The 26,996-nt window shown below is 41.3% G+C and overlaps 1 protein-coding gene across 1 annotated transcript in view; it reads right to left on the bottom strand.

Moving 5' to 3' along the window:
* Positions 1 to 26,996, bottom strand: part of kcnh5a (potassium voltage-gated channel, subfamily H (eag-related), member 5a) — a 169,858-nt gene that overhangs the window by 5,795 nt on the left and 137,067 nt on the right. Inside the window, exon 10 of the mRNA XM_045211191.1 lies at positions 26,632 to 26,828. Within this exon, the coding sequence (XP_045067126.1) occupies positions 26,632 to 26,828 (197 nt within the window). The remainder of the gene's footprint in view (positions 1 to 26,631; positions 26,829 to 26,996) is intronic.

The raw sequence follows: 26,996 nt of genomic DNA, 5'->3' as shown, positions 1-26,996 counted from the left end.
TCCAGCGGTCCGTGTCCTTCTTGGGCTACCTCATATCCACGGAGGGAGTGGAGATGGCAGAGCAACGTGTCAGCGCAGTCAGGTCATGGCCCATCCCCAACTCTGTGAAAGCAATCCAGCGATTCCTGAGGTTCATCCGTGGCTGCAGCATGGTGGCCACGCCTCTTACCTCCCTGCTTAGAGGAGGTCCCCAGCGGCTTCGTTGGACATCGTTTTCCTTGATGGCCAAAAAGCTCAATTTTAGTCTAATCTGACCAGAGTACCTAATTCAATATGTTTGGGGAGTCTCCCAAATGCCTTTTGGTGAACACCAAAACGTGTTTGCTTATTTGTTTTCTTTAAGCAATGGCTTTTTTTCTGGCCACTCTTCCGTAAAGCCCAGCTCTGTGGAGTGTACGGCTTAAAGTGGTCCTATGGACAGATACTCCAATCTCCGCTGTGGAGCTTTGCAGCTCCTCCAGGGTTATCTTTGGTCTCTTTGTTGCCTCTCTGATTAATGCCCTCCTTGTCTGGTCCATGAGTTTTGGTGGGCGGCCCTCTCTTGGCAGGTTTGTTGTGGTGCCATATTCTTTCAATTTTTAAATAATGGATTTAATGGTGCTCCGTGGGATGTTCAAAGTTTCAGATATTTTCTTATAACCCAACCCTGATCTGTACTTCTCCACAACTTTGTCCCTGACCTGTTTGGAGAGCTCTTTGGTGGTGGCCCTTGCTTAGTGGTGTTGCAGACTCTGGGGCCTTTCAGAACAGGTGTATATATACTGAGATCATGTGACAGATCATGTGACACTTAGATTGCACACAGGTGGACTTTATTTAACTAATTATGTTATTTCTGAAGGTAATTGGTTGCACCAGATCTTATTTAGGGGCTTCATAGCAAAGGGGGTGAATACATATGCACGCACCACTTTTCCGTTATTTATTTTTTTCATTTCACTTCACCAATGTGGACTATTTTGTGTATGTCCATTACATGAAATCCAAATAAAACTCCATTTAAAGGTTGTAATGCAACAAAATAGGAAAAAAAACGCCAAGGGGGATGAATACTTTTGCAAGGCACTGTATAACAATATATCATATTATTAAAGTACAGTTTGTTTACAATGTCATAAACTAGTCTTTTAAATGTTGTTTCCGAATTACATTTTATATATTCATACATGTCTACATGAATAAATTACTGTGAAACTGTGTTTCTGTTTAATCAGCAGTTATTGCTACACCCTTCATTCAGTTTAAGGGGGTACTTTTGTCATGATGACAAGGTGACAGTGCTCGCTACTCAAATGGCACAACAGAATCAATCAGATTTACCAAGGCACAGCATATGACAACCATTTTGTCTAACTCAGGGATGTCTCCTTTCATATCAGGAAAAGGAAAAAGTAGTAGATGCTGCTGCAGCATTGCTCATCTTCACAGTGGGAATCCAGTCGACATGGGTGTCTGGAAAAAGGTCAGCTGGTGAACCTACAGTACATAAACAAATACAAAGCACACCTGATGTTAGAATATTACTTTTGCAGGTCACCTATACCATCAGGGCTCTTGATTATTTGGTTGTGTTTAATTCATTCAGGTGGGGACAACTAATAGTCAACACAGCAGGTTGTCCTAGGGCAATTCCACGGTAACAGAATTACGCTGAGACTCAGATTTTACAAAAACACATTTACAGGAAGAACTGTGCAGATACAACGTTTGGTAACAGAATTACGATAAAATCTCCCTAATTTTTATTCTGTTACCAAACTTTGTATCTGCACAGTTCTTCCTGTAAATGTGTTTCTGTGAAATGTTCTGTGGAAATTGGTAAAAGTAATCCTTGTGCATAGAGTTGTATGGTTTGTTAAACTTTTAAATCAAGCCTCCCGAGTGGCGCAGCGGTCTAAGGCGATGCAGTGCCTTAGACCGCTGCATCGCAGTGGTAGAGGCATCACTACCGGCCGTGATCCTGAGTCCCATAGGGCGGCGCACAATTGGCCCAGCGTCCGGGTTAAGGGAGGGTTTGGCCGGGGGGGCTTTACTTGGCTTATCGCGCTCTAGCGACTCCTTGTGGCGGGCCTGCAGGCTAATCTCGGTCGTCAGTTGAACAGTGTTTCCTCCGGCACATTGGTGCTTCAGGTTAAGCGGGCGGGTTTTAAGAAGCGAGGTTTGGCGGGTCATGTTTTGGAGGACGCATGACTTGACCTTCACCTCCCGAGCCCATTGGGGAGTTGCAGCTATGAGACAAGATCGAAAAAGGGGGTAAAATACAAAAAAAATATATATATATATTTTTAAATCAATGGTTTTTGTTTGGCATACAGTTTTAAGTGAAAAATCTGAGTCTCAGCGTAATTCTGTTACCATGGAATTGCCCCCTATTCCACTGAGGCCTTTGTCCTATGCTGTAATGTCCATACATTTTCTCAACAAATTATCATTGGGTCAGTGCCACTGGAAAGTTTTTTGGGACAATAATGCCCTCCTCCAGTCATATTGTACAATTTGTGTCCCCTCTTTTCGTAGGCCTAGATTAAATGGTTGCATTTAAGACAAGGTTGTTTTTATTGATCTGTTTGTCAGAGACAGCAGAGTAGGCCTAGGCTATCCTGTGATTTGTCGTATTAAAAAACTATTCTGTTAATGTCTCCAGTCATATAAAGTGTAGCACAATTGCATGAAATGTGTTTATTAAAGGCCACATTTTTCCTGTGCAAAGAAAAGAGAAGAAACGTCTCCGATATAGCCTTTAGGCCTATGCCACTATGCACTCAGCTATGCACAGTGATTAGACTGAGTTGTATTAATAGTCTAAATTATGACTATCCAATCTACTCATCACATTAGGAATAGTAGGCTTACATTAGTCTGAAAATGTGATGATAGATGCATGCAATGCTTTATTATAAAGGTGCATTTTTATGGTGAAAATAATTGCTTCCCCAAAAACTTGGAACTCTCGCGCCACCTCTGAAAGAGACGCATGCTAGATAGCTTGTAGTCTATCTAGTTAGCTAATGTTGGCTACTTAGTCTTGTTGTTAACACCCGGTTAGCATAACAGTTAACAGATAAACTAAACTTGAAATCAGACTTACCAGTAATTAAATGATTGGAGCAGACCCTGTACTGACAGCTGTCTGGTTTCAGGTCTTGAAGAGTAAAAAGGTTTCTTGCTTTTTTGACAGTTCTTGAGTCTTATCACCTTGGTGTTTCATGATAGCGTGTAATCTGTAAAAAATATTTATGGCACAGAAATTGACCATGGTGATGAATCAAGTAGGTTTAGGCACTGTCACACGCAGCTTGGGGTAGCCACTCAGCTGTTGTTGTCGTCGGAAGGATTAACCCTTTAGACACCAATAGAATTCTAGAATGCTGCTGTAGATTACTGAGAATTTTCAAGATAAAGCTAATTTTCTCACACATTTCAAACAAACAGACATAGCTCAAAAACAAAGAACAAATGACAATTACAAGTTAACTTAGTTTTAAAGACCACAATCTCTTCTTTAGTATGACACCACATTCATGTCAATAGGAATGACACTCATTTTGTCTTCCATTGTGTAAAAACGATGAACACTCAACACAACATAAAACCCTAAAGTACTTAAATTGTAGTACATTTGACAATATTACTCATTCAAAATGTACCAAGTATTATATATTATACTTATAAATATTATTTACATATACAGTGGGGAGAACAAGTACTTGATACACTGCCGATTTTGCAGGTTTTCCTACTTACAAAGCATGTAGAGGTCTGTAATTTTTTATCATAGGTACACTTCAACTGTGTACCTATGATAAAAATATTTGCTTTTTATTGCATGACATAAGTATTTGATCACCTACCAACCAGTAAGAATTCCGGCTCTCACAGACCTGTTAGTTTATCTTTAAGAAGCCCTCCTGTTCTCCACTCATTACCTGTATTAACTGCACCTGTTTGAACTCGTTACCTGTATAAAAGACACCTGTCCACACACTCAATCAAACAGACTCCAACCTCTCCACAATGGCCAAGACCAGAGAGCTGTGTAAGGACATCAGGGATAACATTGTAGACATGCACAAGGCTGGGATGGGCTACAGGACAATAGGCAAGCAGCTTGGTGAGAAGGCAACAACTGTTGGCGCAATTATTAGAAAATGGAAGAAGTTCAAGGTGACGGTCAATCACCCTCGGTCTGGGACTCCATGCAAGATCTCACCTCATGGGGCATCAATGATCATGAGGAAGGTGAGGGATCAGCCCAGAACTACACGGCAGGACCTGGTCAATGACCTGAAGAGAGCTGGGACCACAGTCTCAAAGAAAACCATTAGTAACACACTACGCCGTCATGGATTATAATCCTGCGGCGCACGCAAGGTCCTCCTGCTCAAGCCAACGCATGTCCAGGCCCGTCTGAAGTTTGCCAATGACCATCTGGATGATCCAGAGGAGGAATGGGAGAAGGTCATGTGGTCTGATGAGACAAAAATAGAGCTTTTTGGTCTAAACTCCACTCGCCGTGTTTGGAGGAAGAAGAAGGATGAGTACAACCCCAAGAACACCATCCCAACCGTGAAGCATGGAGGTGGAAACATCATTCTTTGGGGATGCTTTTCTGCAAAGGGGACAGGATGACTGCACCGTATTGAGGGGAGGATGGATGGGGCCATGTATCGCGAGATCTTGGCCAACAACCTCCTTCCCTCAGTAAGAGCATTGAAGATGGGTTGTGGCTGGGTCTTCCAGCATGACAACGACCCGAAACACACAGCCAGGGCAACTATGGAGTGGTTCCGTAAGAAGCATCTCAAGGTCCTGGAGTGGCCTAGCCAGTCTCCAGACCTGAACCCAATAGAAAATCTTTGGAGGGAGCTGTAAGTCCGTATTGCCCAGCGACAGCCCCGAAACCTGAAGGATCTGGAGAAGGTCTGTATGGAGGAGTGGGCCAAAATCCCTGCTGCAGTGTGTGCAAACCTGGTCAAGACCTACAGGAAACGTATGATCTCTGTAATTGCAAACAAAGGTTTCTGTACCAAATATTAAGTTCTGCTTTTCTGATGTATCAAATACTTATGTCATGCAATAAAATGCAAATGAATTACTTAAAAATCATACAATGTGATTTTTCTGGATTTTTGTTTTAGATTCTGTCTCTCACAGTTGAATTGTACCTATGATAAAAATTACAGACCTCTACATGATTTTAAAGTAGGAAAACCTGCAAAATTGGCAGTGTATCAAATACTTGTTCTCCCCACTGTAAATAAATAAATTATCCAAAATGTGACCAGAGGACAGTATTCAGAAAGTATTTCAAAACCCACACAAAGTTGGCTATTTGATTGACAACGATTCTTACTTCTGTAACAATGTAAAAATACAAACTATTCAGAGACTATTTCAAAATGTAGGTAAACTCTCTCAATAAGATTTAGTACAGACCAGGCCTGACACAAAATGTAGAAATGCTAGCCTTCTTTGACAACAATTCAGTGAATGCAACAAGTATTAGATAGCGAAAGATAAAGAGAAAAGATACAAAACACAACAACCGTTCAGAGACATTAAAAGATTTGTAGGACAAATTCATATTTCACACTGTCACTTTAGTGTTTGCATTTAGTCTACAACATGTCATGGAACTTCTGGAAGCATGGCCCCATCCTGCAAAGTGGCACAGAACACGTAGAGCACCCAAATGAGGTTTCTACACATCTCCCACTCTTTGCCCTGCGTCCACTCCGGATGCACACCACACACCCTCTCTTATGCCCTTTAAACTTCACCTGGCAGTGTGGTGCCGGAGCAACAACCTCGAACCTCAACGTCAGCAAGACCAAGGAGCTGGTCGTGGACGACAGGAAATGGAGGGGCGAGCACACCCCCATCCACATCGACAGGGCGGCAGTAGAGCAGGTAGACAGCTTCAAGTTCCTCTGTGTCCAAATCACTAAAGACTTAAAATGGTCCAAACACACGTACAGTTGTGAAGAAGGCGCGACAGTGCCTCTTTCCCCTCAGGAGGTTGAAAAGGTTTGGCATGGGCCCTCAAATCCTGAAAAGGTTCTACAGCTGTACCATTAAGAGCATATTGACTGGCTGCATCACTGCTTGGTATGGAAATAGCACCACCCTCGTTCGCATGGCGCTACAGAGGGTGGTGTGGAAAGCCCAGTACATCACTGGGGCCGAGCTCCCTGCCATCCAGGACCTCTATATCAGGTGGTGTGAAAAGAAGGCCCAGAAAATTGTGAAAGACCCCAACCATAGACTATTTTCTCTGCTGCCGCACGGCAAGAGGTACCGGTGCATCAAGTCTACCACCAACAGGCTCTTGAACAGCTTCTACCCCCAAGCAATACAACTGATAAATAGCCAACAAAATAGCTACACGGACCGAGTTTACCTTGTATCTTTTATTTCAATATTTGCACTGTATCTATGCACATGAACACAGCACACTTCCATGGTTGGTTTCATTGACTCTCCCATTTAACTGCCCCTAATTGACAAATGTATTGCTTCCGAGTCCTTTGGAGTGGATCATCTTGAGCAAAGTGATGTGTAGAATCACTGATCTACAAATAGTATTCCCTGCTAAATAACAGATGTTGAGTAATCAATATTCGCAGAGCTATGCCTCTTTCAGGAGGCTGAAAGCAGCATGGGTCAGCCGCAGAACAGTGCCCCTGGAGCAGATTAGGGGTTAAGTGTCTTGCTCAAGGACACAAAAGGCAGAAGATGGCACCTGAAACTTCGTCCGCTATTGGGTCCGAAACAGCAACCCTCTGGTTACTGGCCTACTGATATTTCCAAAAATTCACAGATGACTCCCATCTGTGATAGGCTATTGAGTAATGCATATCTGATGGTCGTACATATAATGAAATAGTCTCCATCCCCTTTTCCTCTGGACCCTTTTGACTCTGGGTTTCTGTGCTGCCCTTAGTGATGCTTTGATTATACACAGTATTAATTAGATCAGTGCATTCGGAAAGTATTCAGACCCCTTGACTTTTTCCACATTTTGTTACGTTACAGCCTTTTTCTAAAATGGATTTAAAAAATAATGATTCTCATCAATCTACACACAATACCCCATAATGACAAAGCAAAAGAAAGCATTATTATTAAAAAATAAAAACAGAAATACCTTATTTACATAAGTATTCAAACCCTTTGCTATGAGACTCAAAATTGTGCTCAGGTGCATCCTGTTTCCATTGATCATCCTTGAGATGTTTCTACAACTTGATGGGAGTCCACCTGTGGTAAATTCAATTGATTGGACATGATTTAGAAAGGCACACACCTGTCTATATAAGGTCCCACAGTTGACAGTGCATGACAGAGCAAAAACCAAGCCATGAGGTCAAAGGAATTGTCCTTAGAGCTCCAAGACCAGATTGTGTCTAGGCACAGATCTGGGGAAGGGTACCAAAAAATGTCTGCAGCATTAAAGGTCCCCAAGAACACAGTGGCCTCCATCATTCTTAAATTGAAGAAGTTTGGAACCACCAAGACTCTTCCTAGAGCTGGCCGCCCGGCCAAACCGAGCAATTAGGGGAGAAGGGCCTTGGTCAGGGAGGTGACCAAGAACCCGATGACAGAGCTCCAGAGTTCCTCTGTGGAGATGGGAGAACCTTCCAGAAGGACAACCATCTCTGCAGCACTCCACCAATCAGGCCATTATGGTAGAGTGCCCCGACGGAAGCCATTCCTCAGTAAAAGGCACATGACAGCCTGCTTGGAGTTTGCCAAAAGGCACATTAAGGACTCTCAGACCATGAGAAACAAGATTCTCTGGTCTGATGAAACCAAGATTGAACTCTTTGGACTGAATGCCAAGCATCACGTCTGGAGGAAACCTGGCACCATCCCTACATTGAAGCATGGTGGTGGCAGCATCATGCTGTGGGGATGTTTTTCAGCGGCAGGGACTGGGAGACTAGTCAGGATCAAGGGAAAGATGAACGGAGCAAAGTACGTGATTATGAAACGTGGCTGTATCTAGGGGGATTTCTATTTAGCTGAGCCTGCTAGCTAGCAATTGCTGTGAAGTCGCCAAAATTATTTGAAATAACGATTGAGGTAGCTACAGTATGTAATTTAACTCAACAATCAACTACTACAAACTAATTGAAATTACAATAAATAAAGGTTAAGTTACTTGTTTTTCGCTGTCCAGTGGCACCATAAGTGGTCATTTGATTTGCGAACTCATCACATGATCAGCGTCTCGTCAGCAACACTAAAAAAGTACTTACGGATCACGAAATTTCTAAAATGTTCAAAATAAAAGTCCCCCACGTAATAGTAGAAACATTTCAATAACCTGTATTTATTCATGATATATGAAAAACAATTGTCTTAACATTAACAATGATTCATATTTGTTCATATTTAAGTGACATTTTCATTAAATGTGGGTTTTAAAACATGTTCCAAGGTCAAATAAATGCCCCCAATGCAAATCACTGTATATGGAATACATATTGGCTTAGCGCAATAACTATTCTAGCTGCTGCAGTAAAAGTATTGTAGGGAATACTCAGTAGGGTCTGTAGAATGTATATATGGTGTCATTTCATGGGGCTCTGAATAATACAGAGTGTTGCTAGCCTTTTACTCCACCCATTCCATTGGCGGCCACAATGCGAATTACTGTATATGGAATACATAATCATTACATGTGCTCTTACTGCACTACAGAAAACCCGCTAACCAAACAACATTGCAGGGCATGCTCACTGAATCGATTTTTCCCAGACCTCAAAAGTCATCCCCTGACGTGGTTTAAGCATTGTTGTGAACACAGACAATCCAATTTTGTTGTTTTTCTATTAAACATTTTTGAAAATACTGTGAAAAACAGATTTCTGGGGGGGAAATCCGAAACCTGGAAAAACAAAACCAAGAAAACTGAAGTAGGTAAAAAATAAAAACTGATTTTTAAAGGCCCTACCAACGTTTTTTGCTGTGCATGACTTCACTTTAGAGTGTGTGTCATCATGCAGCATAGCATTTTGGGGAAGGTTGAGGTCAGGTCCAATATTGACTATGCACCCAAGAGGGAAAGATGTTGGGCCATCCTATAATTTTTTTTAGTAATATAATATAATATATACAATTTAGCAAACGCTTTTATCCAAAGCGACTTACAGTCATGCGTGAATACATTTTTATGTATGGGTGGTCCTGGGAATCAAACCCACTATCCTGGCGTTGCAATGCTCTACCAAGATGCATGACAGGGTTATACATGCTTTGTGAAGCCTTTATTAAGCAGTGCTTAAGCCACCCTTTATAAAGCACAGGTTTATGTCGTATTTGAGATTGTGGTTATGTCACATTTGAAATTGGTGGTTATGTCACACAGTTATGCCACATTAATGAACCCTTTATAAAGCATGACATACAGTTATAGATGATTTGTAACACATTTATGTAGTGTTTATGAAGACTTTATGAAGCCTTTATAAGCTGCACTTAATTTAAAGCGGGACCAATAAGGGTCAATAAAATATATATTTTTTAAAAGGTCTTACTCACATCGGCTATAGAGAGCGTGATCACTCAGTCTGGAACAGCGGGCGCTCTCACGCATGGTTCGGTGTTGCTTGCCTCAAAGCGAGCATAGAAGACATCTAGCTCGTCTGGTAGGCGTGCGTCACTGGGCAGTTCGTGGCTGGGTTTCCCTTTGTAATCAGTGATAGTTTGCAAGCCCTGCCACATCCGATGAGCGTCAGAGATAGTGTAGTAGGATTCGATCTTAGTCCTGTATTGACACTTTGCCTGTTTGATGGTTCATCGGAGGTGCCATGCATTTGACTGTTTTTAATATTGGGTTTACTAGAGACTTTAAAACCTTTTTTTGTTAGAACAGACTATATGGGATTTTTAATTTTTTTATTTAGCTTAATTAATTTGATGAATATTATGGTGTTTCTATTCCAAGAAAAACATAAATGCATTTTACAGTAGCCTATGTAGGCCTCAGGGTTTCCGTTAGGAAAATATGGCGCTGTACAACGTGACTGGTCGGGAGTAGGGCTAGGCTACTAAGTGACTGCGAGTGACGAGGAAAATAATCCTAACATTTCCACATAAAATTCTGATTGATTTATCAAGACCAGTTCCTATATTCTGTCATTCAGTGATATTTATTCCCATAGTAATTCGTTATGGATCCATCCAGCTGTGGTTAGAAAACAGTGCATTTGGTGGGCTATGCAAAAGAGATGGGAGAAGTGACATGCCTGGCAAACATCCATGAATACATTTAAAGTCCCTAAACTTGGCAAGAGTCTATTGTCCTGCTGATAACTAATCAAGGATGGATGGCTTCTTGTTTATTCTTAAAAGAACTCCAGCACAGAGAAGAGAAAGGAGCCTTGAATAATTTACAATGACAGTGCTATTCGCAAACACTATCATCAGATGCCTGTGTTACGCCGAACCCAAAAGCCCAGGAAAATGAACAGTACAGTAGGCTACAATACTGTATAGTAGGCTTAATAATGCTAAAAATAATGCTTAAATAATTCTACTGCTGGTCTTTACTGTCTGCTGCACAATTTTACATTATATTCCATTTCCAGCGAGACTTTTCAAGCCATCGACTCACTGATGGATGAAGATGATGAGCGATCGGCAAAGGCCATCTGGAATCTGCTGGCATCATGGCACAACATCAACATCGCTCTAATCACAGTCAGAAGACAGTAGAAGAAACTTGAGTGGACTTATGGAAAGGCTCTGTAAGACATGTTTATATATATATATATATATATATATATATATATATATATATATATATATATTCAGTACCTGTCAAAAGTTTAGAGACACCTTCTCATTCAAGGGTTTTTCTTTATTTTTACTATTTTTTACATTGTAGAATAATAGTGAAGACATCAATACTATGAAATAACACATATGGAATCATGTAGTAACCCAAAAAGTGTTAAACTAATCAAAATATATTTGAGATTTGAGATTCTTCAAATAGACACCCTTTGCCTTGATGACAGCTTTGCACACTCTTGGCATTCTCTCAACCAGCTTCATGAAGTAGTCACCTGGAATGCATTTAAATTAAAGCTCAATTTTAGTCTCATCTGACCAGAGTACCTTCTTCCATATGTTTGGGGAGTCTCCCACATGCCTTTTGGCGAACACCAAACGTGTTTGCTTATTTTCTTCTTTAAGCAATGGCTTTTTTCTGGCCAGTCTTCCGTAAAGCCCAGCTCTGTGGAGTGTACGGCTTAAAGTGGTCCTATGGACAGATACTCCAATCTCAGCTGTGGAGCTTTGCAGCTCCTTCAAGGTTATCTTTGGTCTCTTTGTTGCCTCTCTAATTAATGCGCTCCTTGCCTGGTCCGTGAGTTTTGGTGGGCGGCCCTCTCTTGGCAGGTTTGTTGTGGTGCCATATTCTTTCCATTTTTTAATAATGGATTTAATGGTGCTCTGTGGGATGTTCAAAGTTTCTGTTATTTTTTTATAACCCAACTCTGATCTGTACTTCTCCACAACTTTGTCCCTGACCTGTTTGGAGAGCTCCTTGGTCTTCATGGTGCCGCTTGCTTGGTGGTACCCCTTGCTTAGTGGTGTTGCAGACTCTGGGGCCTTTCAGAACAGGTTTATATATACTGAGATCATGTGACAGATCATGTGACACTTAGATTGCACACAGGTGGACTTTATTTAACTAATTATGTGATTTCTGAAGGTAATTGGTTGCACCAGATCTTATTTAAGGGCTTCATAGTAAAGGGGGTGAATACATATGCACGTACCACTTTTCCGTTATTTATTTTTTAGAATTTTTTACAGGTTGTAAGCAACAAAATCGGAAAGACACCAAGGGGGATGAATACTTTTGCAAGGCACTGTATTTCATAGTTTTGATGTCTTCACTATTATTCTGAAATGTAGAAAATAGTAAAAATTAAGAAAAACCCTTGAATGAGTAGGAGTGTCCAAACTTTTGACTGGTACTGTATATATATATATGTGTAGAACATTAACCATGTGTGTTCTCTTGTTTTGTACTGTTCTGTAGTTTCGACCCAATGATTTGTGTGCTGCAGGCCCAGGCATCGATCAAAGCTGGGCAGACATTCAATGACGTCATCAAGAGATATGCTGGACCCTATGTCAGAGAGGTTTCTGGGACCACATAGTTTCTTTCAAGGTATGATTATAGCAATATTTTGTTATGTTTAGGTCTATTTACATGTATATTTCTATTATTTTACCTAATGTTGGCTGTTAGGCTAATGTCATTTTTTTTTTGTTTATGCAGCCAATGACCCAAAACACACTGCCGCCTGGGTTTGCATTACAAATTAGGGCATAAACTGGGTCAAGACACCAGCAGAGTAAGTAGACCTACAACACTTTTAACAGCACATTACTCAACACTAGTTAGACTCAACTCGCCTATGGTAGGCCTACTGTATATCTAAAAATATGCAATTTCATTAGGGCAAATCCGGTCTGTGATATTGAGTTAGAAATGTAAAACATTTGAGAGAAAAATATATATCTGTTCTTAATTCATGGCGTGGTTTCTTTTTAGCCAAATGTTGAATAGACAAGCAGACAAATTAATTAATGCAGGAAAAGAGGAATAATAGCCTACTGTCTGTAGTCCTAAAAACAATTAGGCTAAATAAATTTATATTATTTTGTTGGGTAACAGATCGGCTCTCGGAACTCATTAAGAGGCAGCTTCTAAATTAAAATACTGGCAGATCAATAAAATGTCATTGTAGATCTAATTAAATTTAGAGGATTTGAGGACAAAATGGTGCAGTTTGAGGCAATGTGGGTGCTGGAGATGGGGGTGTGAGCAGGTGGGTCTGGGCAGGTGTGATGTAGTTGTCGTTTGTATGTGTATGTTTTGTATTGTCTAAAAATATAAAATAAATTCATTTAAAAAAATTAAATAAGGAAAAATGAAAAGCTTGCAACACGCATCTGATTAATCATTATGAATAGGAATTATTTGATTTATTTGATTTACATTCTTCATTGTAACCACAATGTCACAAATAATTGAATAATAATAATAAATAATTGGTCATTTAGCAGACGCTCTTATCCAGAGCGACTTACAGGAGCAATTAGGGTTAAGTGCCTTGCTCAAGGGCACATCGACAGATTTTTCACCTAGTCGGCTCGGGGATTAGAACCAGCGACCTTTCGGTTACTGGCACAACGCTCTTAACCACTAAGCTACCTGCCGCCCAACATGAGCAGATTAACTTGGTCAAAACAGTCAAAACATTTCTTTATTAAAGACTATCAGAAAGAATGTTGGTAATTTATTTTGAATCAAAGCCATGAATGAGTGAGTCACTCAGCTTTATGCTGACAAATCCTTGCTGGACTCTCTTTCATTCCGTTTCTTCTTCACATCAGCAAAGAAGGACTTTATATAGAGGGGCTATCACTCTTTCACACTGTGGTAAATAAAGCCAGTTTGTTATTTAGAATGATTTATTTCTGTTTTTAGAGGGAGAGAAACCTAAAGCCCACCATGCCTATTTTTCGAAAATCGTCAGTCCAAATGTCAAGTGTAATTCCCCCATTGTATTTACCCAAGTTCTCTCTCAACTCCAAGACCACCGCCAGCTAATATTTGTTTTGCCTGATGCAGGACTGTAGCGCCAGAGAAGAGAGACTCTCGGACTGAAAACACCTCCATTAATTTACGAAACGATAGTCCATTTGTGTCACAGTTTAGACTACCGATAGATCAGCGTTCTAACTCCCCCTTGTGATAGTGTGGTGCAATGACAGAATGACGCAATTTACCACCATCTGCCACCATCTGCCACCATCTACCACAAACGGTCCCGGCACAAGCTCAAAACTTTGAAAGGAAGAACCACTGTTTATTTGGCCACCACTATATGTCTGAGTTATTTGAGTAACTTTTATGATAATTCAGACTACATTTTCTATTAATTAAACACAGGTAAGTGGACTTCTGGGATGAAGCAACAACCTTCAATGGATAGAATAGTGCTAATAATGTTGTTGTCTTGCTATGGTAAAGGAAGGTTGTTTTGCTATTAGCCTAGAAACTGTCTTTTATGGCATGTGGTTTCAGCAAAAAATTATCTTTCACTTTTCTCTAGTCACTAATCTATGCATTTCAATTCAAGGCACGTTATCGACAAGCGAATTGCACTTGACTTAAAGGTAATTTACGATTAAGCCTGCATCTGCAACGTTTACCATGAATGCGATCTCCGGAAACGTCTGAAAAATCTGAAAAATGACTAATTATCAAGGCGCATTGTAGGTAGTGTAGCGCACAGTGCTGCAACATGTTGTTGAATGAATTCCGGCCTTAGTGTTGTCCAATGCGTTTCGTGTTGCAATATGCTTTGTTATTAGTGATGTGTCATGCAACCTACTTTGGTCAATAACTTTTGCTTTGCAATCACCATTTGTAATTATTAATGGGGGAAAAATATTAATAAACACAAAAGATAGTTGCAAACCATATTACAAAGCAAAAGTTACTGACAAACGTAAGTTGCAAGACACCATACCATATTGCAACGCAAAACACATTGGACAACACACCCAGCAAACCGGGAACATTCCCAGGACATTAGCTAACATTCCCATTAAGTTCTAGTTAGGATTTGAGCTAACATTAGGATGATAACAACCCACAAACATTCTAAGAATGTTTTTGATCACCCAAATATTTGAAATCAAATATCCTTGGAATGTTCTCATCATCTGTAAATGCTAACACAGAACATTCCTCTAAGGTTCTCAGGGAATGTAGTAACACAATGTTCCTGTAATATTCATTTTTACATTTTAGTCATTTAGCAGACGCTCTTATCCAGAGCGACTTACAGTTAGTGAGTGCATACATTTTCATTTTCATACTGGCCCCCCGTGGGAAACGAACCCACAACCCTGGCGTTGCAAGCGCCATGCTCTACCAACTGAGCTACAGGGGACTTATTCATAGAACATACTGTCGCAACAAAATGTGGGAGCAATAGAGGTGGTTCTGAGGAAACATTACAGAAATGTTCTGCTAATGTTGATGGATATGTTATTCAAAACACCCATAATAACAAGCAGGGAATATTCTTACAATGGTCTCATAAGGTTATAGTGACACGTTATGATATGATGTTCCAAAAACATTCCCTGAACATACTTCAGCAATTATGTCTGGACTCAATTAAATTGGTTCTGAGAAAAATGTAAGGAACATACTGCTAATGTTCATAGGCCCGATTTATTTCAACAACAAACTCACTCATCAAAAATTGTAAGCAAGCTAGTTACAGTGCCTCCTAAATACATTATTTACATCGGGAAAAGAGGGTGGGCTTTCAGCTGATCATTGATGTTGATGATTGATGTGAATCTGCTAGTTAGCTAGCTCAATTGTTTTTTTAATTAATGTGATTTTATCTTCATAATATAATATTCATAATCTTCTAACTCATTATATATGGCTGAATGATATTTAAGTATATGGTTAGCTACACTCAAAAAAATTAAGGGTTCAACAAGGGTTCTTCTAAGATCCTCAAAGTTCTTTGAAGAACCTTAGGATTCTTGGCACTGAAAATGGCCCCCAAAAGGTTCTTCCAAGAACCCCATAGGAGGTGGGGTTCATCGAGGAACCCCTTAGTGGGGGGTTCTTGCAGGAACCTAACTGCCCAACTGATACATTTGGATTTGAATTTGAAAGGATAGCGGGTGCAGGCACGTAACTGGAAAATGTAAAGATCTCCTCAATTTAAGGTAAGGTTTGTCCCTTGTATGATCTAAATTGATATTGTTTTATGATGATAACATCTATCTTTTCATATTTGTGCAAATCTTTCTAAAACAGAAAATGGACACAATTCAATGGATATCAATCAACAAAGAGGTAAAAATATGTAGGCTATAAGAATATGTTGAAGACTTGCTGTATTGGGTGCAGATGACTGAACTGCTTTTGTGTCTGTGTCTGCAGGTATACAGACGAGGAGGCATACAAAGGTATGTCAATTTGTATTGGTATGTTATGCTGATCACATTTACCATCCTCCTCCCTTACTCCTTCAATGAATATCCCATAGGCCTCTACATTATGGACAAGGTACAGTGAGGGAAAAAAGTATTTGATCCCCTGCTGATTTTGTACGTTTGCCCACTGACAAAGAAATGATCAGTCTATAATTTTAATGGTAGGTTTATTTGAAAAGTGAGAGACAGAATAACAACAAAAAAATCAAGAAAGAAACGCATGTCAAAAATGTTATAAATTGATTTGCATTTTAATGAAAGAAAGATTTCTGGCTCCCATGTGTCTTTTATACAGGTAACGAGCTGAGATTAGGAGTACACTCTTAAAGGGAGTGCTCCTAATCTCACCTTGGTACCTGTATAAAAGACACCTGTCCACAGAAGCAATCAATCAATCAGATTCCAAACTCTCCACCATGTCCAAGACCAAAGAGCTCTCCAAGGATGTCAGGGACAAGATTGTAGACCTACAAAGGCTGGAATGGGCTACAAGACTATCGCCAAGCAGCTTGGTGAGAAGGTGACAACAGTTGGTGCGATTATTCGCAAATGGAAGAAACATAGAAGAACTGTCAATCTCCCTCGGCCTGGGGCTCCATGAAAGATCTCACCTCGTGGAGTTGCAATGATCATGAGAACGGTGAGGAATCAGCCTAGAACTACACGGGAGGATCTTGTCAATGATCTCAAGGCAGCTGGGACCATAGTCACCAAGAAAACAATTGGTAACACACTAGGCCGTGAAGGACTGAAATCCTGCAGCGCCCGCAAGGTCCCCCTGCTCAAGAAAGCACATATACAGGCCTGTCTAAAGTTTGCCAATGAACATCTGAATGATTCAGATGAGAACTGAGTGAAAGTGTTGTGGTCAGATGAGACCAAAATCGAGCTCTTTGGCATCAACTCAACTCGCCGTGTTTGGAGGAGGAGGAATGCTGCCTATGACCCCAAGAACACCATCCCCACCGTCAAACATGTAGGTGGAAACATTATGCTTTGGGGGTGGAAACATTATGCTTTGGGGGTGTTTTTCTGCTAAGGGGACAGGACAACTTCACCGCATCAAAGGGACGATGGACGGGGCCATGTACCGTCAAATCTTGGGTGAGAACCTCCTTCCCTCAGCCAGGGCATTGAAAATGGGTTGTGGATTTCAGCATGACAATGACCCAAAACACACGGCCAATGCAACAAAGGAGTGGCTCAAGAAGAAGCACATTAAGGTCCTGGAGTGGCCTAGCCAGTCTCCAGACCTTAATCCCATAGAAAATCTGTGGAGGGAGCTGAAGGTTCGAGTTGCCAAACGTCAGCCTCGAAACCTTAATGACTTGGAGAAGATCTGCAAAGAGGAGTGGGACAAAATCCTTCCTGAGATGTGTGCAAACCTGGTGGCCAATTACAAGAAACGTCTGACCTCTGTGATTGCCAACAAGGGTTTTGCCACCAAGTACTAAGTAATGTTTTGCAGAGGGGTCAAATACTTATTTCCCTCATTAAAATGCAAATCAATTTATAACATTTTTGACATGCGTTTTTCAGGATTTCTTTGTTGTTATTCTGTCTCACACTGTTCAAATAAACCTACCATTAAAATTATAGACTGATCATGTCTTTGTCAGTGGGCAAACGTACAAATTCAGCAGGGGATCAAATACTTTTTTCCCTCACTGTATGGGATTTTCATTGAAGAGGTAAGGGAGGAGGATGGTACATGTGATCTGCATAACATACCAATACTAATTGACATACCTTTGTATGCCTCCTCGTCTGTATACCTGCAGACACAGACACAAACATGAGCAGTTCAGTCATCTGCACCCAATACAGCTAGCCTTCAACATATTCTTTATGCCTACAGTACATATTCTTACCTCTTTGTTGATTGATATCCATTGAATTGTGTCCATTTTCTGTTTTAGAAAGATTTGTACAAATATGTCATCAGAAAACAATATCAATTTTGATCATACAAGGGACAAACCTTACCTTAAATTGAGGAGATCTTTACATTTTTCAGTTAAGTGCCTGCACCTGCTGTCCTTTCAAATTCAAATCCAAATGTTTCAGTTGGGCAGTTAGGTTCCTGCAAGAACCCCCACCAACTAAGGAGGTTCCTCGATGAACCCCACCTCCTATGGGGTTCTTGGAAGAACCTTTTGGGTGCAATTTTCAGTGCCAAGAACCCTAAGGTTCTTCGAAGAACTTTGAGGATCTTAGAAGAACTCTTGTTGAACCCCTAATTTTTAGAGTGTACAGGGCAGACCAATGGGCTGGGTGGGGGTGGCGAACTTGAAGAAGTAATGACGACTTGGGGGCAGTGGGTTCAGAACAACAAAAACGACACAAAAAATAACAATTATACCACCAGCCAAAAGGGCATTTGGCGAGTGGGAGGGCAACGGGGCAGGTGCTCGGGGACAGGTAGACCCCTATCTGTGCACATGCCTGCTAAGTTCATTAAGCAGGCACAAAAGTAATGTCTGTTCCCAGTTCATTAGGGTGTGTTTACAAACTCTGACATTGCAGCTGTAGCTAATTTTAGCTAATTTGTGTCCGTTTTTTCAAATTGGAGTCGGGAGTCAAGAGAGTGTTGACCCCCAAAACACCTGGGGTCGTTCACCACTAGCCAAGAGATGTCAGAGATTCTCCACCATTACCACAGCAACCTCCCACCCTTAAATGGGCAGCTGTACATTTTTATCTTACCTAAGTGACTCATATTTGCGGGTACTTTGTGCCTGATTGAGCATGGAATACTCTAAAAACCTTTTATTCATGAACTTTTAGTCATGTCTTATCATTAAAACATTCTTCCGCAAATACTTTTATTGTGCTCCTGTACTCCTTGTAAAAAATGTCAGCATAGAGCCCTGTATAATAGTGTTTATGTACATGAGCTATTGCATTTTAACACTGTTAACACTGAAAACACCTAGCAATGTATTAAAGATATGAGACAGGATTTGTGTTTTACTTTTCTTTATGCACCTCTATAGAACAACTTGTCAGATGCAGGTGCATTGAAGACTGATGTGTATTATTAACTTGTTATTCACTGAAAATAAGCAAATGTTTATGCACTTCACATGGATCTTTCTCGTGTTTCCGTGATGCATTTTTTTTTGCACCTTTTTGGACCCTCACCAGTTTGCCTCTGTGATTCTTGCAACATCAGAGGAATGTTTTTACATCCTAAAACTAATCTCTGGTGGGCAGACCAGGCCCGGCTCCAGGATGACATGCCTGAGTGGGTACAACTAGTATTTCTTTAGAGCCCTAATAAAACAAGGTAGATTTGCACATATGAGCTTGACAGGATGCGCACCACTAGGCTATCAAAGATTCTTACAGGCTTCATAGCTTAAACTTCTATAATTAGAACCATAGGCTACATTTCTGTCGAATTTGTGACACTACGCAATGAGCACAACCTACAGTGAGCCAAGCGGCCACTTCTCCAGGTGCGCAATATTTTCTGTGGGAGAGTTTCAGAAAAGGAAACTAAATCAAGTTAAGTGCATATTCTACATTCATAGCTGATGTGAAATTTCCTACATGACAGTAGCCTATTCGAATCTGCAGCGAATAAGAGTAAATGCCCATTCAGAGAGCAACACACACACACTATAGCAAGAGAGCAGGAGGGTGAAAAAGTAGGCTGTGTCGTTTACATAGTATTGACATCACTTTTACAGTAGCCTATCACACAACGACTGTGTGTAATGCAAATGAATGATAACAGAGTGAACAACTTCTTTTAGTAGGCTACACACGGTATTGGTCCTATAATACTGCGACATACAAAATGTAAAAAAAATGTAGGCCTATCTGAAATGCAGCCATTACAAAACACCTGTCATTTTGCACATAAGAAAGCATGCGATGTTGAAGAGAAGCCCAACGAAGACTGCTAGCCCAGGATGAGCTTATCAAAACAGCACACACCGTAACCATCAATTCAGGACCATGGACAGAAGCATACCGCCAGTAAGCGTGATGAAAGGATGTGCTGCCAATTTCAGTACCACCGAAGTGGGCAGCCAGGACAATAGGAGCGCCGCGCCAGGGCTCAAATCAGAGCACAACCAATAGGCTACATTGGTCATTGTCCCTATACCCATAAAATAACGCAAAGATTTATATCTATCAATAGCAATTAGACCCACAAAAGCAAGCAATGACATTAAGAATCACAGATAAATCTAACATGCATTAAAGTAAAAAGCAAAGTCCTAAAGTAACTATACATTACATTCCAAAATCAGCCAAACAACCAGGCTTACATGAGGGAAAACCAATGAATTAATAATTCTGGCATGGCAGCCATGGCCATAAAGGTTGTAGTTTACCATTTAGAAGAGCTGCAGCCTCCTCAATGATGTGTTGAACCTCATGAGAAGTTTCTGATTCCATTCTCCTTCCTGGAGAAATTTACTTGTCAGGTCCCTCTCAAATGCCAGCTGGACAAGCTGGGCTTTTCGTTGATGTAACATTCTGCGTCTGTGTTCACTGAATATGTTCTTCAGGGTGGAAAAGGAATTTTCACCCGTTGCTGTAGATGCCCCAAATGTTTAATCCATGTTTCAGCGCCAACAGCACAGTCGGCATTGCTGACAAAGGCCCGTCGTATCTTTGAAGAACACTGAGTGGGGTCCATTTGTTGTTGCTGGCTGTGGTTGCGATTCCACTTTGCAAGAATGTGCGAGCCACAATAAACTCTGCTTCCACAGGTTCAGTTTTGGTTAGATCCAACAATGGCTTGACCTTGTTCACATCCCAAAAGTTTTGGCTCTCGGGATCCATATCACACAGAGCTTCCACCAGTTGACTATTTTCTTCGCTAAATCGTGATGACATTTCCCCCAGCAATGCATCCAAAGTGCTGAAAAATGGTTGTTTACACTCCCTGTCGTCTCCATTATCATGCTGACCCACTGTGCTTTCAACTACATAATCTTGCAGAGTTTTACTCATAAGTCTCCGTTGTTTGCTTGGAGCTGGTGTGCTGGTCTGCTCGTGCCCTCCTGGCATGCCTCCCAAAGCTTTTCGAACGCAGCATCACATTGCAGTTTTTCAATGCACCTATACGTACTGCGGACAAGTATAATACCGGTTTGCAGATCAGTATCTTCAGACTGCAGTAACGAGGGTCGAGGAGCCCCAGGATTTTGTGAGTCATGTTAGCAATAAACTTGAAGCTCGACTCTGTCACTGCTTTCAATAAGCCTGTGGCCTCAAGTCTCACATCTGTTCCATATGTGCAAGTAGATTCAATTTCACCGAGCATCTCTGTGATGTTGTCACTTGATTTCAAAATGACTGACACTGTGGCGAGGTGGCCAGTCGATCTCTGATCAAGAAGTATTTTTAGTTTTTCCCTAGTGCAGCCACAGTGGGTTTCCTAAAGAAATTGTACAGGGAGCTATACACATCGAGTCCTCTATCACCTCCTCAGACGACATAGCGTGCATCACAACCAAATGCAGACCTTGAACCAGGTGCTACAAAGGCTCGCTCCTCATCACTGAGGTCGTCAACAATGGAGGTGCAGGTGCTTGTTGTGATGTTACCCTCGTGCTGCTGGTGCTAGGCCATGGATTTTCTCGATCTTGTTGGTCAGCAGGCGGCATGGGGGATGGGCGTGTATTACATTTGCTGCTAGGCTCCTCAACCTCGGTGGTTGGGCTAGTAGGCTGCTCGGTGAGCTCGGCATCTGACTCGACATGTAGGTCCTCAGTTTATTTGCTCTTGGCAGTGCCCAGCCATTTTCGGATTTCCATGCTGATCAAAGTTTAGTCAAGTAGCTATAATTATTCAGTGCGCCACTACTCTAAACTTATTGACCCCGCCTGGGATCCAATGAGCTTCCTAAACAAGGGAATGAAGGCGGTACCTTTTGACATTGCATGGCTAGGTGCCCAATCAGAAATGCATTTAGAGATTTTAAATACTAAATATTACATCCCCCTCCCTCCCCTCCTCAGATCATGACAGCACACCAGCATATAGCCTCTGTCCCGGTCTGCGCTACTGGTAGGCCCAGTGGCGCTACATTGGCAAAACCGGGCATGGTCATTCATATACGATTTGTTATATTTATGGGGAAACAAAACTCAGGAGGCACAAATTCTATCTGGGGGGGGGGTCCATGCCCGGCTTTGCCACCATGTAGAGCCGGCCCTGGGGCAGACTACGTAAACATAAATGGTACCGTAAATCTCTCTTTATACTATGGGCACCGATAGCTAATGAGCAGCAATAGTTCCGGTGCTTGGGTTTTTGCCACAGTTTTTTATAGTTTTTTTTACGATTTCGCGGGTCTATAGCATCTTTCAAATTTCGAAAGTTACATTCAGCCCATAGACTTGCCTGTAACTTGCAAAGCAAGAGGGTGGAGCTCCTCGTCCCGGTTCCGCTCCTCGTTCTAGCATCTCTTCATCTCTTCTCTTAACACGTATGGACCCAGAACTTAATCGAGCAGCTGACCAATTACACAAGACATTAGTTCTGGGTTAACCGAGATTACCCTAATACAAACATTGTATAATCATCAACACAACTGGACAGATTTTGTGTTATTAGACCTTTTGGGGGGAATGTTCTTACACCTTTCCCACAATGTAATGAAATGTTTTGGGAACATTCACAGAACCAGTTTTAGTTTGCTGGGCATAGACTGTGTAATTAAAATGAAGAATGTCATGTTAACCTGTGAGCCTGAGAGTGCGCCTATTCCAAAGAATCTATTTCAGGAGAAACCGCTCTCACTGAGAGTTCAGCACCGTGGTAGTGGATAGCGCCACTCTGCAGCAGGCCGCTCCCAGCCCCCGACAGCTCTGATAATAAGGAGATTGTGCACACCTGTGGAAGACTGTGAGCTGCTAGAACAGATAAATGTTTGGCACGGTCAGGGGCAAACCTGTATGGATGAACGAATGCCATTTGTGACTCATTTCAGAAAACTAGGCATATGTCGTGCGTCACTACTTCACAGGAGAGCCATTTGAACGTAAACTATTTATTTATCAAATGCGTTTTTTGGCAGAAATACCTTCTGGAACATGTGAACTTTCATGTGCCTTAATAACAAACTTGTATGCCATCTGTAAATATGAATACAATAGTTAAATTACGAGCCTAGTTGGTTTAGCCACAGAAAAAGACAGGAACCTTCCCGCTAGCCATGATTGGCTGAGATATTGGGTGGGCTGGACATGCCGAGAGATGAGTTCGGATTGGTCTGCCATATAGCACGCTTCTGTATATAACATGAGCTGGTCAGTGTGTGTAGGTAATCCTTTCTAATGTGGCTTTTTAAAAATATATATCACGTAATAGAACTGCAAAGGTGTTGCTCTCCACTTTCTGGAGGACCGAGTTTTGAAATTAGTGGAATGCACAGTGGAATTAGAGTAGGATAGCTAAGGAGATGGAGAAAATTCTGGCATTTGATTGCAAATATGCAGACGGAGTCGAAAAGAGAACACACAGTATGGCTGTTGTATAAAACCCCTGTCTCCGGATTACATCTTCAAACTAAGGCAACCATGGCATTCGTGACAGAGAGAGAGAAGCATCCATCCATGTATGCGGGTAAGATAGTCTAGCTAGCTACATTTTCAGATATTACACTTTCTATTTTTTTTTATTACACTAATTTTGTCAGAAAGTCATTTTCATTTCAAGTTAAAGCATACTGTTAGCTAGCTAGCTAACGTTAGCTGGCTGGCTAGCTAGCTAACATTACGTGTATGATCTGTGTAGTAATATTATTCATATCTCAGAGCCATTTGCATTGCTAGTTATAGCCTAATGTTAGCTAGCTAACATTGAACCTGGTTGGTTAGCTACCTGCAGATTTATGCAGGGTAGTAACGTTATGAGATGGGATTATGGTTCATTGTTTAGCTAGCTAGCTAGCTACATGTCTAAACAAAAGACTTCACTATGCAAGTAACCATTTTAATAGAACGTTCATGATGTCACTGCGACAACTGTCGACAGACGTAGCTGGTAAATTTGCTCTGGCTATCTACTCCGATTTCAGAGCACTCGTCTGAGTGTTCCAGAGCGCAGAATAACTGACGAAATTACGAACGCTCAACACCTGTTGAATATGGCCGGTGTCAGTAAACGTTGGCAAAAAAGCATATTTAAATTGTTGCCAGCAGCACAGTTGCAGCTCTGAATAACATAAAAACAGCCTAACCAGCTCTGCTAGGGCGAGTAAAATGGTCAGAGAGAGCTGTTCCCTCATTTGTGTCTGGAAGTAGCTAGCAAGCTAGCCAACATTAGCCAGTTAGCTTGGGTTCTTGACTGCTGTTGTTAGTTCAGAATGCTCGGATCAACCCGATTCCTCGGCCAGATCATCCAGTGTGCGCTCTGAACGGCCCATGAGCGAACAACTCTGAATTTACAAACGGACAATCTGACAACGCGCTCTGAGCACACTCTGGCACTCAGTTTGAATTTACGAACACACTGTAGTATAAACCAGCCTTTAGGGCTTGAAATCTTTGGTTGTTTAGTACATGGCCTCACATGTGAATCCTTAAAGAGCTGGGTGGGGCTAAAACTTAAGAGGGTGTGAACGATGCTGAATGGGTGTAGACAAAGAAGAGCTCTCCAGTAGGTGTACCAAAACATTCAAGGCATTTTTCCTCAAAGTGAGGTTACAAGTTTATCAACTTTCAAAGCAGAATTAATGTCCCATTGTTCCTCAACTGTAGTGTATGATATACCATTTTCTATCTGAGTCTCTACTTTTATCCAATGTAAAAAACACAATTTCAAATGTTGCTACATAAGACCGAATCAAGCCGGTCGGTCACATTTGATTTTGATTACATCCCCAAGTTTTAGACTTAGAAAACAATGGGGAATAAAACCTGGATTTGATTGAACTGCAAGAACTGTTTCAATACTCCTGAATTATACACCACATAGACTAAAGTGAAACCAGCCGCCATATAAGGTAGTCTGTCTCTGTTTTGTGTCAGCAGTGCCACTCCATGTTTCAGGTCCTTTAGTCACTGTTCAGTTTTATCTCAGCATAGTCTTGTAAAATGTGTTGTTTTGTTCATATTACTGTAAATGTGGAACTTCTTCAAAGTAAAATGTTCACAATGCAATGATTTGTGAAGTCAAAGGCATGTTTCAGCTGAGTGAGTTTTGTTTATTGCAGTCCACAGGACTTTCGCTGAACCAACCACTTCATAAATGATGTTAGAACTGTGCGTGTGAAAGAATCTCACTTTCTTGCCGGTCTACCTGTTTTGAAACATTTGTGATGGATGAAAAATGTATTCCCTTGCTATGACAGGGTATGGGAGGCCTTGCACTTCCCCCTCCATCCTTGTTCCTTAGAGATTGTGGGAGTTGAATCAAGAGAATTGACAAATTAGGGGAGCTGAAATGCCCCGTGAAAACCTATTAGAGTGTATTGTACAGTGTACATATTAGGACATCCAGGCTAAAATAGTCAATTGTCAGACTTAGCACTGTACAATACCACTGGATGTGAGACACAGTCTTCAACCAAACTGGACCTGATCCGGTGCAGTGAGCATTGCACTGACAGTTGGATTATTGTGACTTTGTTTTACCTGACTGTACCATACCAGACCCAAAACAGCCACCTTACCTGTAGCACTGACATTTAAAATAAAGAAAATATGTATTTTAACTGTGTATTTTCATTTGATCGTTCTTGTGTTTTCTTCATATATTTACTATGTAAATTGTATCAAATAATTCAGTCTTCAATGCCATTGATACTATCTCTCTCCTTTGCTACCATTCTCTCTCTCCCCCTCTCTCTCTCCCTCCCTCTCTCCCTACCACCCTCCCTCCCTCCCTTGGTGTGTAACTAGATGGGCTGCATTTCGATCAAAGTGCATTACACATTTATACAATGAGTTTTCCACTAGTGTGTTTGATTTAGAAATCCCAAAGCCAACGGTGGCTACACTCAAACTTTTCAGCCTGGTTCGCCGTCATGACTGACTTAGCGAGGTCATCTACAAACCACAGCACTGACCATTTCAACTCCCTCCTCCAAGGACATGCTTCTGTCCAAATCAAACAGACCTGTGAAAGTGTTTTGTATAAAAACGTAGAATGCACCACGATTGAATTCCACAGACGAACTCAGACCAAACAGTATCCCTGGTAAGTATTTTTGACTAGTTAAATGGTCTCTCTTCCTATGTGCCACACGCTCGTTATCCTGCAGGCTTTCTGTCATTCATGGTTCATTTGGAATCGATCATGGACCTCAATTTGAAAACACAAACTCAATGCATTCATGCTCGGGTACAATGTCTTACGAACTGTAGGAAAGGAGACATGAGACGTGAAGGAAGACATTGAGAGGAAGAGAGAGTATGCATTCTGGACACCTCAGACTGAGTTCACCTACAGTAAATGTGCTCACTTCAGCCTAATAAAGTCACTCAAACTTCATAATGTGGTAAAAAAAAAAAAAACTGTTCAGTAAGGGAGAGTAATTAAACAATGAAGCGCATGCATGATCCCCCCCCCCCCAATGTGAATGTGCATATTTCTTACCCGTTTGCGCAAATTGCAGGTGAGAATTAGGTTGCGGGAGAATGTGTTAGCGAAAGCAGTGTAGAACTCCAACACCTTCAGCAGAGCATCTCTCCGAATTACGTGCAAGTCGCAGTAGGTGAGAGCCCGCACATTGGCACAAGCATGTGCCAGATTGTCTTCCTTCCAGAAGACATCCCCGAACACATCTCCCTTACCTGAGGAAAACGAAAAGTAGCATTACCCAAAACAATTTGTTACTAGTTAGGTTTCCATCTAATTGGCGACAGATTTTCAAACGAATATTCTAAAATTGGCATAAAGAGAATATGCAAATTCTCCCACCAGTGGTGTGTTCCCACCAAACAGACTTTTTGCGGATAAAA

The sequence above is a fragment of the Coregonus clupeaformis genome, chromosome 36, assembly GCF_020615455.1.
Source record: "Coregonus clupeaformis isolate EN_2021a chromosome 36, ASM2061545v1, whole genome shotgun sequence".
Lineage (NCBI taxonomy): Eukaryota > Metazoa > Chordata > Actinopteri > Salmoniformes > Salmonidae > Coregonus > Coregonus clupeaformis.
The sequence above is the reverse complement of the archived record's forward strand: the minus strand, read 5'-3'. Positions and strand labels throughout refer to the sequence as shown.